The 16,371-nt window shown below is 48.2% G+C and overlaps 7 protein-coding genes across 7 annotated transcripts; 4 read left to right on the top strand and 3 right to left on the bottom strand.

Annotated features, from left to right (window-relative positions):
• Nucleotides 1–355: 355 nt before the first annotated feature.
• On the bottom strand, nt 356–2,235 carry FPRO_15515 (putative ammonium permease MEPA; the record flags this gene model as incomplete). The annotated part of the gene is made up of 6 exons (XM_031220157.1): nt 356–1,056; nt 1,115–1,362; nt 1,465–1,591; nt 1,675–1,887; nt 1,942–2,011; nt 2,134–2,235. The coding sequence occupies 6 exons, from the start codon at nt 2,233–2,235 to the stop codon at nt 356–358; spliced, it is 1,461 nt and encodes a 486-aa protein (XP_031085844.1).
• A 1,908-nt stretch (nt 2,236–4,143) lies between these two features.
• Nucleotides 4,144–5,489, top strand: FPRO_15516 (uncharacterized protein; the record flags this gene model as incomplete). Its single annotated transcript, XM_031220156.1, has 3 exons — nt 4,144–4,280; nt 4,331–5,093; nt 5,142–5,489. 3 exons carry the CDS (start codon nt 4,144–4,146, stop codon nt 5,487–5,489), a joined length of 1,248 nt encoding a protein of 415 aa, XP_031085843.1.
• Nucleotides 5,490–6,346: 857 nt separating this feature from the next.
• On the top strand, nt 6,347–8,184 carry FPRO_15517 (uncharacterized protein; the record flags this gene model as incomplete). Its single annotated transcript, XM_031220155.1, has 3 exons — nt 6,347–6,427; nt 6,476–7,967; nt 8,015–8,184. The coding sequence occupies 3 exons, from the start codon at nt 6,347–6,349 to the stop codon at nt 8,182–8,184; spliced, it is 1,743 nt and encodes a 580-aa protein (XP_031085842.1).
• Nucleotides 8,185–8,730: 546 nt separating this feature from the next.
• Nucleotides 8,731–10,961, bottom strand: FPRO_15518 (uncharacterized protein; the record flags this gene model as incomplete). The annotated part of the gene is made up of 5 exons (XM_031220154.1): nt 8,731–9,101; nt 9,150–10,589; nt 10,644–10,766; nt 10,814–10,827; nt 10,885–10,961. 5 exons carry the CDS (start codon nt 10,959–10,961, stop codon nt 8,731–8,733), a joined length of 2,025 nt encoding a protein of 674 aa, XP_031085841.1.
• A 316-nt stretch (nt 10,962–11,277) lies between these two features.
• On the top strand, nt 11,278–12,516 carry FPRO_15519 (uncharacterized protein; the record flags this gene model as incomplete). Its single annotated transcript, XM_031220153.1, has 4 exons — nt 11,278–11,379; nt 11,439–11,834; nt 11,889–12,162; nt 12,212–12,516. 4 exons carry the CDS (start codon nt 11,278–11,280, stop codon nt 12,514–12,516), a joined length of 1,077 nt encoding a protein of 358 aa, XP_031085840.1.
• A 396-nt stretch (nt 12,517–12,912) lies between these two features.
• FPRO_15520 (uncharacterized protein) lies at nt 12,913–13,945 on the top strand (the record flags this gene model as incomplete). The annotated part of the gene is made up of 2 exons (XM_031220152.1): nt 12,913–13,192; nt 13,242–13,945. The coding sequence occupies 2 exons, from the start codon at nt 12,913–12,915 to the stop codon at nt 13,943–13,945; spliced, it is 984 nt and encodes a 327-aa protein (XP_031085839.1).
• Nucleotides 13,946–14,066: 121 nt separating this feature from the next.
• FPRO_15521 (uncharacterized protein) lies at nt 14,067–15,273 on the bottom strand (the record flags this gene model as incomplete). Its single annotated transcript, XM_031220151.1, has 4 exons — nt 14,067–14,373; nt 14,420–15,062; nt 15,108–15,141; nt 15,190–15,273. 4 exons carry the CDS (start codon nt 15,271–15,273, stop codon nt 14,067–14,069), a joined length of 1,068 nt encoding a protein of 355 aa, XP_031085838.1.
• Nucleotides 15,274–16,371: the final 1,098 nt, after the last annotated feature.

Below are 16,371 nucleotides of genomic sequence, written 5' to 3'. Positions count from 1 at the left end.
AAGTTTGTTTCGTGGCACGGATATGTCTTGGAGCCTTGTTTTAATCGTCTGATCTCGATCTTAGCATCTCTAGTTCTATTACGTAGCGATATCTTCCTCAATTCACTCATTGATTCAACACCGACCTGTTTTACCAGTTTAGTGATGTACACTTGCCCCTTAAGAAAAAGATATCATCACTTCAGTATGAGTAAGTAGATATTTTTGACGATATTCTGTAGGTTAAGATCCTTATGGAAACTATCCCCTCTTGTCTAACATCTAATTCTTCAGAGGCGCTCATATGCAATATTATGATAGCCAATTAACGAAATAATTGTCCTACAATAAACTGGCTACTGCTATCTTCCTCGGTTTAGTCTACCTTCCTCTCTTCACTCTTGTCGGGAGTTTGCTGGGGAGTTGAAACTCTCATAGGCGTTCCCTCCATCACCGGTGTGATACCTCCGTTCATATAGTGGTCCTCCCAGTCCATGTCACTAAGATACTTATAGTCAAGTCCTCTGATCTCGTGTTCCTCGCTGGCTCGAAGATGAAGACCAGGGATCTTGCCAATGACGAAGAGCAATATGCACGAGATGACAAACGACCACGCAGCGCAAGTCACAGCACCCGCAATTTGGAGACCAAGCTGGCGGTAGTTTCCATCCCACCATCCACCTGCATAAGCGTCTCCTGATACACCGTCCAGAGCAGGAACATATCCAGTAGCAAAAAGGCCTGTCAGGATGTCTCCTATGACGCCGCCGATTCCATGGATGGCAAAGATATCGAGGCCATCATCAACCGAGAGAATGTACTTGTACTTGACGCAGTAAAAGCACACCAGTGACGTGACACCTCCGATTACCGGAGACACATAGATGAGCGTGAATCCGGCAGCGGGCGTGATGCCAACTAGTCCTGCAATGATCCCACTGCAGAAGCCGACCAGAGAGAACTTTCGGGTATGGAGGTATCCGAGCAGAACCCAGGCAATTCCACCAGCACAAGCAGAGAAATTTGTGTTTGCGACGACGTAGATCGATCGTAGACTAAGGTTCGCGGTACTGCCACCTGAGTTGAAGGGGGAAGGTTAGCTTTCGGTCGTACATCTCAACGACAATTGACATACCGTTAAATGCAAACCATCCAAACCAAATAAGCACAGTTCCTAGTACCATAAGTAGTGGGTTATGTGGTTTGTAGTGTACGGCTGCCTTGCGATCGGTGATACTGGCATCGGGGAGTCGGGGCCCCAGCATAAACGACCAAGCCAGAGCACCAAATCCGGAGGCAATATGAACTGGCCCTGATCCCGCGAAGTCATACAGGCCTAAATTATACAGCCATCCGGATGGATTCCATTCCCAATAAGCTAGACTGTAGCGATGCCTGTTAGTGACTCTTCACAGGATGAGGTTTGGTCCGCGCTGGGTCCAAGCCATGGTTGCGATCCAGGAGACACTGCGACATATAACTTACGGATAGTACACAAAGGTTGTCCAGCACAAAAGAAACACCATGCTGGGCCATAATCTGCCTCTTTCAAGCATCGCTCCAGCCAAAATCATGGCAGTGGCGGTGACGAAGGTGACTCCGAAGATCGCATCTAGAGGATGTAAGTGTCAGCCATCAATTTTCAATGACACTATGTCCTGCGTTCAACTACACATTCACAGCGTGAGTACATACATAGGATCTCTGGGATATCAGCGTTTGCAATCGATGGCTGGGCAAGGACGTTGTGGAATACAGCGAGCGACAGGTCACCCAGCATTGGGTTTGTAGTTCGAGATTGATACAAGCTGTAACCATAAATCCAAAATTGTATGCCTACGGCACAGGCACAGAAAAGGGACTGCAGAATTATCGTCAATGCTGCTTTCTTCCTGTGCATACCGGCATCTGTGTCGCGTCAGTGTATGGAACCAAGTGTCTCGAGGCGTCGCGAGTCCCTACAAAGAAATCCGATTGCAGGAGTGATCTGCCAGCAAAGAATCGTGCAAACCAGCATCCATGCCATATCGCCCTGTTAAACATCATTGGTTAGAGCTGGGATCTTCACCGAAGTTTTCGTGGAAGCGCAGCATGAGAATAAGAGCCAGCGGAGCGAATGCACAATCTGGTTCTCCGTCTCACCGAATGACTAACCTTGTCATAAGTAGCATTCAAGTCATGGGTAATAGGATTACCGCCCGTGGGATCATCATTGTAATCAGGCCACTCAGTGACCGGAGTGATTGTCGAAGCCATGCTGTATCAAAATTTGGCAGAGAGACTGGCTGTACGCATTGCTGCGCTCCACCCGACGGCAGAACCCACAGTCTTTAATGTCTTTTCCCCTATGTGAGGCCCTGAATCCTCGTATCTCAGACATATCCTAGTGTTTTGCCAAGAAATGGGTATCGTAGCTGAATCGGGAACATTTTTCCCTTTCCGGTGAAACAACGCGAGATAAGAATTAAGGTACAAGATAACGTTGCTTCATCGCGACGTGGCTTAGATTCCTTATCTTTGGCTGCATGATATGTGGTTGGACAGATCTGAGATCGGCAGAGATAACGGACGAGCGGAATGGTTGTTCCCCTGGCTTCAACGCGATTCAGATCAGGATAGAACAGAATAAAAGAGCATGACCGGTAGCAGAGTTCCTTCAAAATACTCAGTATAATCTTCTGATCTTAACGAGGCATCAAGACAGATGCAAACCTCGTAAGACTTTAGCTGAACCTTAGGCTAATCTTATGGCATTTTAGGTAATCTTAGTACAGCGCCTCTATCGATGGCAGAAGGGTGAGTGCATGACTTGACGTCTCACAAGAGCCAATGGTAAGTGAATATTGTTTGGTACCTTGCAGGGGATGGAATTTAGTCAGTAGTTAGCTACGACCTTATCTTTGGCCAGGTTTGCTAGTTGAGAAACGCGGAGAAAGGCTTGAGACTCATTGGTGGGGACCGAGGCCGCGCGTGTTATTCAGTCTGCAAGGTTGAGCCAAAACTTAAGGCTGCGATAAGAGATTATGATTATCTCTCTTGAGATTAAGGAGAACCAATCAGAAGATGTTCTGAGCCCACTGTCACTTGGGCGTGGCTACCCGGGAGTTAGTAACTCCCATGTTGGGACCAATGTTTGCATTTATTAGATCATTTAGACATTATTCACATGTTTATAGAACTTCTTATCTAAATTCAAGGCAGCTTTGTTCTTTCTCTGATGTGAAGAAGAGTCAGTCATGCAGATATGTGAGTTTTCATGTCAAAAACTGCAAGGAGACAAACATAACAAGAAATCATCAACAATCTTACATGTAAACACATCGAATACTGGTACGTATGTCACGTTGATAGTGATCATGGTATATCTTCAATATGGGAAACATAAACGAGAATAAATCTCAAATATTTAATAAGGATCTCTAAGCTGTCGTTTTTCACGAAGAGCTCGAGTGATGGGTTATTTCGCATGATGGTCATCACTGAAATTTATGGAGCTCTGGCTCATAACGCGTTACGCGTCCGTGGGAAACGAAAACACATTTTGTCAATGGACCAGCGTTTACTAGAGCTCTGTACCCCTTTGTCATGACGCTGTTCGAAAAAAAAAAAAAAAAAACACACCATCGACGGCAATGATTCTTTTGACGGGTAAGGTAGGGTGCCATGTTGTAGCCAGTCGAATAATTCCAGCATGATCGATCTCAGAGTGGCCGTAAGCGCGCGCGCCCCTTCAGTTTGTCGCGTCTGCCCCTTTCAAGGTCGAACGATACAGCTGGACATTTCTCAATGCTGGCGACTCACTGCTAACTGAGCAGTGGCATCAGTTTTCATCGAACCAAGGTAGCGGTAGCATATGACTGAATCCTCCCTCTGTTAACGGCAGAGAAGACATCGGCCCCGGTGACGATTCTCAAAGCCATCGGATAAGTGGGGACGGCGACCCGGCCAAAACGGACGCCGACTCACGAAGCCGGCTCCACAACCATGAAAGCCCCGACATGCCGATCCGTGATCACATGAAGCATTATTTGCTTCGTGATTCTTGATAAACAAAGATTTTTTCTGGTTAAAACATGCTTTTATATAATATATTGCTATCATATCCTGTCAAAATTGTGTTATTCCAATATCATACAGCCCAGTGTACCTTGTCTTCTTTCAGAAATGCCTAACCAAATCGTTATAGTCGTCGGTGCAGGCCCTGTTGGTCTCTTTACAGCCTTGCTCCTTGCTCAGAATGGAATCAAGGTGACTGTGATTGAGGCAGATGAAGGAATATCCCGGAGTCCACGAGCTGCAGTGTAGGTTCTCCTATCTAACTGCCATTCATTCCCTGACATATCAACCGCAGACAGCTCCCTTGCGTTAATCTCGAGTTTGCCAAGGCTGGAATCATCGATGAGGTTATTGAATCTTCTTATAAAAGCAATGATGGATACTATTGGCGAGACGGGTACGATACAACAAAAATCCTCGCAGACTTTACGCCTCCACCATCAGATAATCCCAATCTTTGCGCAGTCTTCATAGGACAAGACGTCTTGGCGCAGATCTTCCTCAAGCATTTGATCAATACAGGAAATGCGGAGATCATCTTCAACCATGCGTTTACCCGCGTTGAAGACCATGGCGATTCAGTTACTGTTCACGCTCGGCGCAAACTTGATGATCAAGAGCTCAGCTTTCACTGTCGATATGTCGTCGGAGCTGATGGTGGTAAGAGCTCGGTTAGAAAGTGTATAGGCCAGTCTCTCGAAGGCTATACCTGGCCAGACATACGGCTCATTGCAGTCAACATCCTCTACGATCTTGAAAAGTTAGGTTGGAAGCCTGGTAACTTTATCGTACATCCTGAGGATTGGGCTATCGTTGTGAGACGTGGCCCAAAGAATCTGTGGAGGGTTGCAACCAGTGTTCCATTTGTTCAGGGTGCTGATGGGGAGCCTATCACTGACAAGACTGTTTTCCCTGTCATTAAAGAGAGGCTCTCTAGGATCTTGCCCGGCAATACTGATGAGATCATCTACCTCCAGACAGCTCCGTACACGATTCATCAGCGCTGTGTCTCCAAGTATCGCGTTGGAAACATCATGCTCGCTGGCGATGCTGCTCATGTAAGTTATCCCTCGCCATCGCATCCTTCGTCACTAAACATTCTCTAGCTCAACAATCCCGTTGGTGGACTCGGACTGACTACGGGCTTACTTGATGCCGCTCATTTGGGCAAAGCTTTAACTCAAGTCATAAACGCGAATGCCCCAGAAACAGCCCTCGATGAGTACGCAACCGCCAGGCGTGATGTCTATAAGAACGTCACGGATCCGTTATCGACTGCAAATCTCTTGAGGCTGAAGTCGACTGCCCCTGAAGACATCGCTACGAGGGAGGCGTTCTTCAAGATGCTGAATGATCCGAACGAGAAAGGACAGGTGTTTGCTCATATGGCGAAGGAGATGGGGCTATCTACTACGTTAGATATGAAGGATTTGGGGCCAAGGCCACAGTTGTAAAATGTAGAAGAATAGATACAGCAATCTCCATTGCATTGAGAAACCCATTGGCTTCTTTATCGTGTTTCAGATCTTGAAGTGGAATTGATACGCAGTGAACATCGGCCCGAGCCCAGTATAATTCTCGATACCATCATGTTTGCGATCATAGACCACGTCTGTAGTATACGCATGACATGAAGCAAAATACTTTCCTTAATGTTGCTCTATCATGCCACGGTAAGAAAAGCTTCATCTTTGTCTCTGCTTTTCGTACTCCCGGTTACTAAGGGATCATTTTTACAATGTCTTGACACGTAATCGAATAGTCCGCCGACTTGCCATCTGCTTCAGGGAATTGAACCATAGCTAATGATCAACAGCCTTACGCCTGGGCGTACGCACTACTCACGAGACCCCCCTTTCGCCTTCTGGACATCCATATTGCATTTGCGATCTTGACCTTAGTCGCCGACTTCAAAAGAAGCGAATGCGCTTCTATTGGGACTGACCACAGGCAGGATATTGCTGTCTGAAGCGGCGCTGCTAAATGGCCGGCGCGTGTTACTACCGTGACCTGACTTACCTACGGCCCCCGGTCACCGCGAAGGCCGTCTCCACCAACCCGATGGCACCTGTCCATGCTACCCCAGATCCCGATTCTTCACTGGCTGGGGTAAAGCTGGGGAACAAGCCAGATTGGAGCCGATAAATTTGCAAATACCCTGACAATCGGGACGCGAATTCCAGCCACCGGCATTCGAACACGGATACGCCCTTTCCTTCAACCTTGATATAACAAAGCCTAGTCCCACGGTGTTTTGCTACTGGTACATCCTTGCATCTCAAGCATTCAGCCTCTGAGTTGCATCGCCAACATGGCTTCCCAACCCTCCATCAGCGCTCCCTTTGAGCAAGATGCTGCTCGAATTCATTCCAAGACATTGATCTGCCTTTTCGTAAGTCACTCTGCGCCTCTGGCACCCCCCAAGCTAACCAAAGTCCAGGCCGTCAACATGATATACCTGACACAAATCCTCTCCCTCGTCGGTACAGGCCTCCTGGCGAATACTATGGCCGCGGCCGTCGGCGGTAGTAGCCAGACTGTCTGGTTCTCATCTTGCATCACGATCCTCACCGTCGTTCTCAATCCCCCCATCGGTCAAATCGCTGATTACTGGGGCCGAAAAACCATCCTCGTGGTGATGCCACTTGCTGGCGTTGCGGGTAGCCTCATCGTGTCCCGAGCTCAAAGTTCCGGAACTCTCATCGCCGGGTTCGCAATCTTGGGGTCTACTTTCGGAAGCCAGTCGCTTACCGTTGCTGTCATGTCCGAAATTCTTCCTCGGCACTACAGACCTATTGGACAGGCTGTTGGAAGTGTGTCGATCGCACTTGGTGCTATAATTGCCTTGCTCATGGGAGGCGGCCTACTCCGTCATGGCGACAACTCCAACTACCGTATCTTTTGGTACGTGACGGCCGGTTGCTACGCTCTTGCATCTCTGGGCTGTCTCATCGGATATAACCCCCCGCCTCGAGACCTTCAAATCTCCCTCAATGTGTCTCAAAAGATCAAGAGCCTTGACTGGGTAGGATATACATTATTTGCCCCAGCCCTCGTCCTTTTCTGTATAGCCCTATCATGGTCGCAAAACCCTTACTCCTGGGATAGCGTTAATATTCTTGCACCCTTTGTCATCAGCATCGTCGTCTTGATAGTCTTCATCGTGTATGAGTGGAGGTTCAAGAAGGACGGTATGCTTCATCAAGAGCTATGGAGACACAGAAACTTCGCCATCTCCTTATTTGTCATTTTCATTGAAGGTATCGCTTTCTTCGCCGCCAACTCTTATTTCGTCTTCGAAATATCTCTTGTATATGATGCCAGCTTCCTTTCGGGCAGTGTAAATTTTGCTATCATGTTCATTGCAGCCGCTGCTTTCTCCCCGGTCTTTGGCTTATGGTCCTCTAAGTACAAGACACTTCGGCCACCACTCGTCTTGGGTGCCGTCTGCCTTCTTGCATTCTTCATTCTACTGGCAACCTCAAAGATTGACACTCCTCGATATGCTTTCTGGATATATCCTCTCCTACCTGGTATTGCACTTCCTTCTATTGTTCCATTGACCATGGTTTCTGCGCAATTCGCAACAACACCAGAGCTTATCGCTCTCACATCTGCTCTCATGACTAGTATTCGCAGTCTAGGGGGCTCAATTGGCCTAGCAATCAACAATGCTGTCTTGCACAATGCTTTGGATAAGGAATTAGCCAAGAAGATTGCAGAGGCAGCTCTACCACTCGGGCTACCTACCTCGTCTCTGCCTGCACTTATTCAAGGGCTAGCTTCCCAGAACAAACAGGCAGTGGCTGCTGTCCCTGGCCTCACACCTGAAATTGCAAATGCCGCCGTTTTAGGCATGAAGAAGGCGTACTTAATCGCTTTTCGAAACGCGTGGATCGTTTCGGCTGCATTTTGCTCTCTCATGCTTATAGGTAAGTTCGACCTACCCATTCCCATTCAAACTTGACTGACCAAAAAGCCTGCTTCTTCATCAAAGAACAAGCATCCGAATTTGATGCAACCATTGACGCACCAGTTGAGATTGATGCCAAGACTATGGAAGTGGATGAGATAATGCCGCCAGAAACGCAGGAGAAGCAGTTGGAGAGCAGGGCAGAAGTGAGCCACCAGGAGAACACTAGCTCCTAATTGATCTAACATGTTCAGAACCTCTAGGCTGTCTTGGTCGCCCCCAGGGAGCAAGAAAACATCAGAGCATGGTGTCAAAATAAACTGAGCAAAGTGTCCCCTAAGCTTAGACTAGATTTACCTGAGTATTTCCATCGCTTAGGGTCAAGGTCCCCTAAGTCGCGTCGTGGAGTGGGTGGCTTTACACGTCTAGTAGCTTCAGGGCAATTCTCGCCCGCAGTACATAGCTTCTGTCGGGCTGGTGATCAGGGTTGCAAAGCTGTCCTTATTGTCATTAGCTGAAGCAATAGTACGTGGCTTAAATGTTCCAACCGTCTTGACCCATATACACTCCGCGCTCGCAGTTATGACCCCTTTGGCTATTGCTATGCCGGATCAAGGATATTCTCTGTAACAACCAACAGCGCATCTCAAACACTGGAAATCACCTTCATAGCAACTGAACGTATTGGAATCTGTACATGATTCAATACGCGTTACCATTACTTCAATATTTCATCTATATGTGCCTCATAGCTCATCTGTCCCAAGCACTTCCCACTGCTATCACAACTGTAGGTAATTTAGATGCTGATGATCCTCATCAAGGAAATTGAGAGAAATGCCGCTGTTCCAATCAGGTTGAGTGTCTCCTGGGACGTATCTTGGTAATCCCCTTCCAGCCATATTGGCAAGTTCTGTCATCAAAGTCTCTGCATCTCCCAGTTCTGTCGGCTGAAGAAGTTGCTGCAGGTCATTGTCACCAGAACTGCTTTCTACCGACATGTTCTCACTTCTCCGTTCCTCGATATCGGGCCCTCCCGCTATGGTGGCCTGATCATCTTTCCGATTATTGGGAACCCGCGAAGGGAAGAATAACGCAAATCGCTTCTCGAATGAGTTATCCTTGTCACGGCGCATCAATGAAGCCTTCAGATCTGTTCCTAGTTAGTATGCAAAGATGTTGGTCAATGGGCAACACGTACTTATTACAATCGAAGCAAGGTTCCATACAGTGGCATACTGCGACAAGACCAGACTAACGAGTTCACTATTATGGTATCCGGTATATGAAGCATCAGTCATATCCTTTGAGGGGTATGCTCGGTCTGATAACAGACAACAAGCCAGGAAAGGCTGACATAGAGGGATGTAGTCCGGATACCAATGATAGAATATCCGAGATAAATGGCGAGGTGATCGCAACGTCTCTGGATCTCCAGGCTTGAAGGTAGCTTGTATGGTCGTGCGAGTGCAGGTCAACATGAGATGCATGCCAATAATCCAGTTATGCCTTGCCGCATCACCTGAAGATGTTTCCCGTTCCAGGGTCTCCAAGTTGAACCGCTGTGACATGACAAGTGAAAAGCAGGTAATAGCATCGATGAGCTCCTCCTTATCCCGCTGACAAGTGAATCGACCCGCTGCAAATTCACTTGCGACGCTCAACAGAATGTTGGCTATAAGAAACCATGCCCGAGGGTCTTGATTTGGGGAGTCGACAAGGAGTTTCCAAACCTCACTTGGTCTTGGGTCGACAAAAGGTGAGTCCACAGGTCGGTCAGCAAACCATGCCTCGTCGCTGACCGGGAGCTTGACCATGACCATGGACCGGTTGATTGAACTTGGCCGTCTTGACATGAGAGAGCCAAAAGTATCGAGTTCCCAGGTGATCCAAAACGCACGGCGTTGCTCTTCTAGAACTGACCAATCGCCTGATTCATCCTGCTCATCCATGCTACACAAGTTTAGATCATAGGCTAGTCGGACACAGACGCCCGCAAGGATCCATGCGCGGTGTGATGGACCTGAAGCATATTCATAGACAGCTAACAAGATGCATCCCTGCAGGTGTTCAAGACTTGGTGTTTGTCCCAGCTGACACTTTTCGTAATATGCATTGGCCTTCTCCAGAAAGAATTGCCCACGGTCTGGTGCTGGAATGCCGTGGAACCATGAACTTGTGGAGTGGCGAGCTGCCAGGGCAAACATGCCGCAGAGCAGCAATGCTTCAGTGTTGGAGTGGTGGTCTCTATCATCGAATACGCCGTTCTTCATAAATTGGGCGAAGAATCGTGGCCTATGAAGAAGCGGAAGCCATCCTTGGGTTTTTGCGAAAAAGATGTGAACAAGGTCTGTCAGTACAGGCACCGGTACCCCCAACCATACAGGTGCTTCTCCTTCTGTTGAGCGGAAGGTGGATGCTGGTGACGTTGAATCGTCACAAACGATACTTGTGCCCAGGACAATGATTTCTGACTGCGATTCATTGTTACTATCATCTCTCATAGTCTGATCCTGTTCTCTGTCGAGAGAGTTTGGTGTGTGTATATCGTTGACTTTCGGAAGCTGTTCCGTTTGCGATAGCAGCATATCGATGTCTTGCCCATCGCTCAACCTGGACTCAAGCAGACTAACTAGACGTTCTGATCCACGCGTTAGCATTCAGTCATCATTTGACTCAGTTAGTCTGGTCTTACCAAGCTTCTGTGAGTCAATCTGGCCCTCCTGGCGACGTCTCTGAGGCGTCTTCCGCTTTGTTGGGAACGTGCAAGATTGGCCGGTTCTTGTACATAAACCGCAGTTAGGTTTTCTCATGTCACCTAAAGCCGGGTCAACTCGCATTCCAGAATTGGAAATCGTATCCTACATCTTGTCTTCTTTCTGTTGAGAAGGATTAACGTGGGTCAAACAAGAAGCTGCAAAGAAAGGCTCACGTACCGTCTGCATTCAAAACAGGCGCGATGGCCCTTCCACGTCTGAGGTGGAGTCGGACGTTCTTCTTGGTCTTGGGTCATGTTAGGAGCGCGATAGAGCCTGCGATCAATGGACTGAGTGTCGCGGTGCAACGTACGATGAAGTTGAGTTTGGAGCAAGTTGCATCAACTGCTCCCCAGATTTCTCTTTTGCGGGGGAATGTGGGCACCCGAAGCTCAATCTACCGATTCTTCCGTTGATTGGCCTTAACCGAGGGCCCTTGTTGCGCCATGTTCATTAGTTCCAATGGTGGGCCCGGTCAAACGCGGTCTTTTCATGTCCGTGGTAATTACGTGTAGGCTCATTCGGCAGTTTGCTCACAGCTGTATTTATTTCCCCATATGACTATTGCCCAGCATGGCTGATTCCAGTCTAACACTTCCCTTAAACGGTCCAAAATGGCTCCTAGTTCGGAAATCCTCGCCAGTGCTCAACCAGACCCCGAGTTTCTCGAGGCATGTGCCCTTCCCCACCACTAAAGGTCCGACAAGAACAGCACTAATAACTTCCACTAACAGATCCTAAAGTCCAGCAGTCCCCCGCCGCTTCCGGCCAACATCGGCATACCAACTCTTCGAGCGACATCAAATAAGCACAAAAATGAGGCACGAGACAGACTTGGAGGACCTCCTCCGAACTTGACCGAGCGAGATATTGAAATACCCGTTCGTGACGGCAGCACCATTCTCGCCTATGTTTATTCTCCGTCAGACGTCGTCCCAGGTGATGAGCTTCCCATCTTTTTATTCTTCCATGGCGGTGGCTTTTGTCTAGGCACGCGCCATGATGATATGGAGTCCAACAGAATCTTGGCTCTCAAAGCTGGCATCATCATAGTCTGCCTTGACTACCGTCTTGCTCCGGAACATCCGTTCCCTCAGGCAATTCATGACGGAGTTGATGCTTTGCAATGGGTATGTAATTGTTTTCCCCAAGTTGTTGTTCGTAAAGAGACTGACCTTGGATAGATCGCTCAAAATGCTACTCAAGTTCACCCTTCCGCTTCTCCTTCAGCGGGCCTCATCATCGGTGGCACTTCCGCTGGAGCAAACATTGCCAACGGCGTGGTGTATCTAAACCGCGACCTTGGGTCTCCTGCAAAGGTCACCGGGCAGTTTCTCGGTGTCGGACCTCTTCTCCCTCCACCATTCGTTCCCGAGAAGTACAAAGACGACTATGTCAGTCACGAGCAGAACAAAGACGTGACTATACCTCCAGAGGAAGTCGCTCGCGCATTCGTTGGTAAGAAGACCTGAGACATTGTGTTGAAGAGAAACTAAGATCTTTGCAGCTGCATATAAGCCAGACCCGACTTCGCCGATCGCAGTGCCTGCTGTCCATCCATCAGGACACTCAGGAATACCTCCAACTTACTTCCAAGTCTGCGGGCTTGATGGCTTGAGGGACGAGAGTATCATTTACGAGCGGATTCTTCAGGACGACATGATCTCCACGCGACTGGATTTGTATCCTGGTCTACCCCATCACTTCTGGGAGTTCTTCCCTCAATTGACCAAACAGGTTGAGAAACGAACAAATGATACAGTGGAGGGGATTAAATGGCTATTGCATGGGCCGAAAGTCCCGAAGTTGTGATGTTACTCAAGATTTGAAGTGGGTACGACGTCGAGTCGTGAATGTTCGAGTTTGTGATGGCGGTTCATGTGCAATTATCATGTTCGGAAATGTCGGCATGGGAAAGATCCATTATTTTCCGCCAAAATGTCTTCAATCTCATGATTCCCACTGTTGTCTCTTAAACCTTGTTCAGTTCCCATTCTGTCAGCGTTAGTCAGCGATTGTCAGTATGTGTAAGACGCTACTAGCGGCTCTCGTAAGATCTCAAAACTCATTACAATCCAACTTGCTACCTCTTACAAGGAGCGGCCGCTGTCGCCATATAATAGTGAGAGAAAATATCTCCTTTCAAATATTCCTAAACTCATTCACTATAAACTCAGCATAATCACTGTCCGACCCATTGTTGCAATCATGGCAGTGACAAATCGTCGAAAGGCACGCGACAGCAGTGATGTCGAAGCTAGGCCCAGCTCAGAGCCTTCGGGTCCCCATTATCGAAGCAACAGTCAACCTTTCGCTGGAAGACTTGGAGCCAATCAGGCATACGTTGTTGAAGGAGGAACTTCGGAAGATGACCATTTACTGCATCATGCACCAGATGCTACGCCTCACATGTCTTTCTGGGAGTTGATGGACATGCGCCCGATCAAGAATCTGGATTTATGGAAAGCGGCACTTATCGAGGGGATTGGTACCAAACTTCATCAATCAGCCTGCAATTCTCAACTGACCAGCATCAGGTACTTTACTGTTTGTGTACATAACGACCTGGGTAAACATCTCTCCGGATACTACTCCCGCTGCTCCAACGCAACGATTTGGGAGCTTTGACAATGCTGCTTTCCTGGGGCCTCTCATTGGCGGCATAACGAACCTGATCTTCATAACGCTCTTCATCACGTCTTTTGGGGCGATTTCAGGTGCTCATTTCAACCCTCTGATCACTTTTGCGACTTTCTGCGCTAGACTATGTTCATTGCCACGTCTGATACTCTATATCGCAGCTCAGGTCGGCGGAGGAGCCCTGGCAGGCTTATTGGTCAGGGCAAGCTGGGGAGATCGAGACTTCAAAGTCGGCGGATGCTGGCTGTTCACGGACATCGTCCCGCCAAGGGAGATATTTGTTGTCGAATTGGTGTCATCTACTCTGCTCCTGTTTCTCGCTTTTGGTGTTGGTCTAGACCCACGACAAGCCAAGATCATTGGTCCAGCACTGGGACCTTTCATGGTAGGATTGAGTGTAGGGACTATGAGCTTTGCTAGTGCCTTCGCGCGATATGGATACGGAGGTGCAGGCCTGAACCCGGCGAGATGTATGGGCGCCTTTGTCGGGAGTCAATTTCCGAGCTGGCATTGGATACACTGGGTTGCAGACGGTATTGCTTGCATCATCCATGGCGTATGTTATTACTTCATTCCGCCGTGGACAGAAGTCAGGCAGTAGGGACTTAAAAAGTATTGAAGGATGTTGCTTCAAATAGAAAATTGTCATTCAAGGCTACTTGATATTACTCAACAAGCTCAAACTCCACCAACTCCTTCTTGACTACTTCACTTATTTCCGATCATTTGTCATTGATGTCCACAAGGATCTTGACTTGGTTATCCTTATCCGTGATCAACGCGTTGATACCCTCATCGACAATGTTTTCCATCTTGATCTTTCTGGTGATCATCTGGTGAGGCTTAATTGCACCCGAAGCGAGGTTGTCAATGACTGCTTGGAAGTCCTCTCGTTGGTATCCTAAAACAGATTTGTAGGCGCTCTCCTTAAAGGTCAACCAATTGGGGTTGAAAGGGATCTCCTTCTCCCAGATCGCAATGTTGACAACAGTGCCTCTTGTTCTCACAACTTCGAAAGCACCTTTGACACTATTCACTGTTAGTATATTCACAGAGCTTGTGTAAGAAAACTCACCTCGCCGGTACACCGGCGCAATCGAAAACAACATCGGCACCTAAACCACCAGTCAAGCTAAGAGCGATCTCCTTGAGGTCCTCTTTGATCGGGTTCACAACCTTGGTGGCACCAAACTGCCTTGCAAACTCCTGTCTCGAGGCAGCAACTTCAGATACAATAATCTCACTAACCCCCTTGGCCTTCAAACACAGAATCATCGCCAAACCGATGGGCCCTCCACCCAAAATTGCAACCTTAGACTTGTCATTGATCTCCTGCGCTGCAGACATGGCATGCCAAGCTACAGAAAGAGGCTCGACAAGTGCTCCAATTTCGAGGGGTAGATCCTTTGGCAGCGGAAAGACGTGCGTCGCATTCACACAAACTGATTCGGAAAGACCGCCGCCGCCGCCTGAGAGACCGAGGAAGCCACCGGTATGGCAGACGTTCTCGGCACTGGTGTGGCAAGCTGCGCAGTGGCCGCAGAAAAGTGTTGGCTGGACTGCGCAGGGCTGTCCTACTTCAAAGCCGGTTACACCGGGGCCAACTTCGGAAATGACTCCTGAGAATTCATGCCCAAGTGTCACGGGAATACTTTCTGATGTAAGAGGGTGAGGCTTGGTTGGGCAGAAGTTGGGTCCTCCGAGATATTCGTGCAGATCTGGTTCCTGTCAGCTTTGGCTGGGTGTCGAAATGCGATCCTTACCTGTGCCGCAGATGCCAACGAATTTAGGGGCAACCTATCATTATCAGCATCACGATCGAAGCGGTATAAGAGAGATACCTACCTTAACTTGTCCGGGCTGTACTGAAGGCTCAGGGACCTGCTCGACACGAATGTCCTTGATACCGTAATACCTCGCAGCTCTCATCGTGGCGTAGAAAGACCGATTTATGTTCCTGGATACAGGCCCACGGAACTGTTGATTAAAAAAATTTGTAAATGTAGCAGTCGGCAGTCTCATAGTCTTCGAATCTCTCTTCTTCTTGCGTCAAGAGATAGCGAACAGCAGCCTCTTTATATAATTCCCAGGTTCAAGGTCACGTATGATCATGTCAGTTCACTGCCCCACCATCCGACATGGGGGATCCGCATCACGAGTTCCGCAATGCAGCCGCAAGCACAAAATCTCACTTCTCATGCATCAAAATACATCGTTTTAATTCGTGTTTCTTGCTTGATATAACGGTCTAGAGACTTCCAATGCGGGGAAATGGATGATCTTACTTGTTTCGTCTTCCTTTGACCCTTTCCCCGGATTCAAGAGAGTCTGAATCTGGTCAAGCGGGGCCTGAGCCGATTCGAGTTGTCGGAGCCGATCGCGCGCTAACTTTGTCAACGTAAAGGAGGAAGACGGCAGATTGTGGATGCGGATCAGATGGAAATGCCATGTTTTTTATTTGCTCTCTTGAGTATGATGGTCTTATCAAAACTGTCAACAGAATATCCATGGCGTGGCACAACATCTGCATCCCAAGTCTATGACCTTGTTCAACACCAAACGCGCTTCTCACGTCTCGACAGCATACGCGTCGCGTATCCCACAGAAGTTCCCAAGGTCCCGGAAATACAGAGAAAGGATGTCATAGAAGCTAAATTAACTTGCGGCTCTTTCTAGAAATGGGTTCCCGCAAGAAAGTCGATCTCGCAGGCAAAAATGGGGATATGGCTCGTTTCCGCCTCACTGCGTCTTGGCTATGGTGGAGTCTCCTGTCAAATTGTATGTATGACTGTGCAGTGGTGTGACGGGACCCATCAATATCTCGTTACCGAGCTGTCAGATAACGGTCTTTGATAAGCGATTGACATCAGGATGTGATCTTCAGATGATGCTGATCTTGTCACTCGCCTGAACACATCGGAGTTTTCTTGCGTGTGAACTAGGAAGCAGGCTTGAGTGTCAGACAGGACTGCAAAACGACACAATGTTGCTACCATTCGTCAATAGATCATCTTGTAGAATTGATCT

This window comes from Fusarium proliferatum (genome assembly GCF_900067095.1).
Source record: "Fusarium proliferatum ET1 genome assembly, contig: FPRO_scaffold009, whole genome shotgun sequence".
Lineage (NCBI taxonomy): Eukaryota > Fungi > Ascomycota > Sordariomycetes > Hypocreales > Nectriaceae > Fusarium > Fusarium proliferatum.
This window is presented reverse-complemented; position numbering and strand designations above follow the sequence as displayed.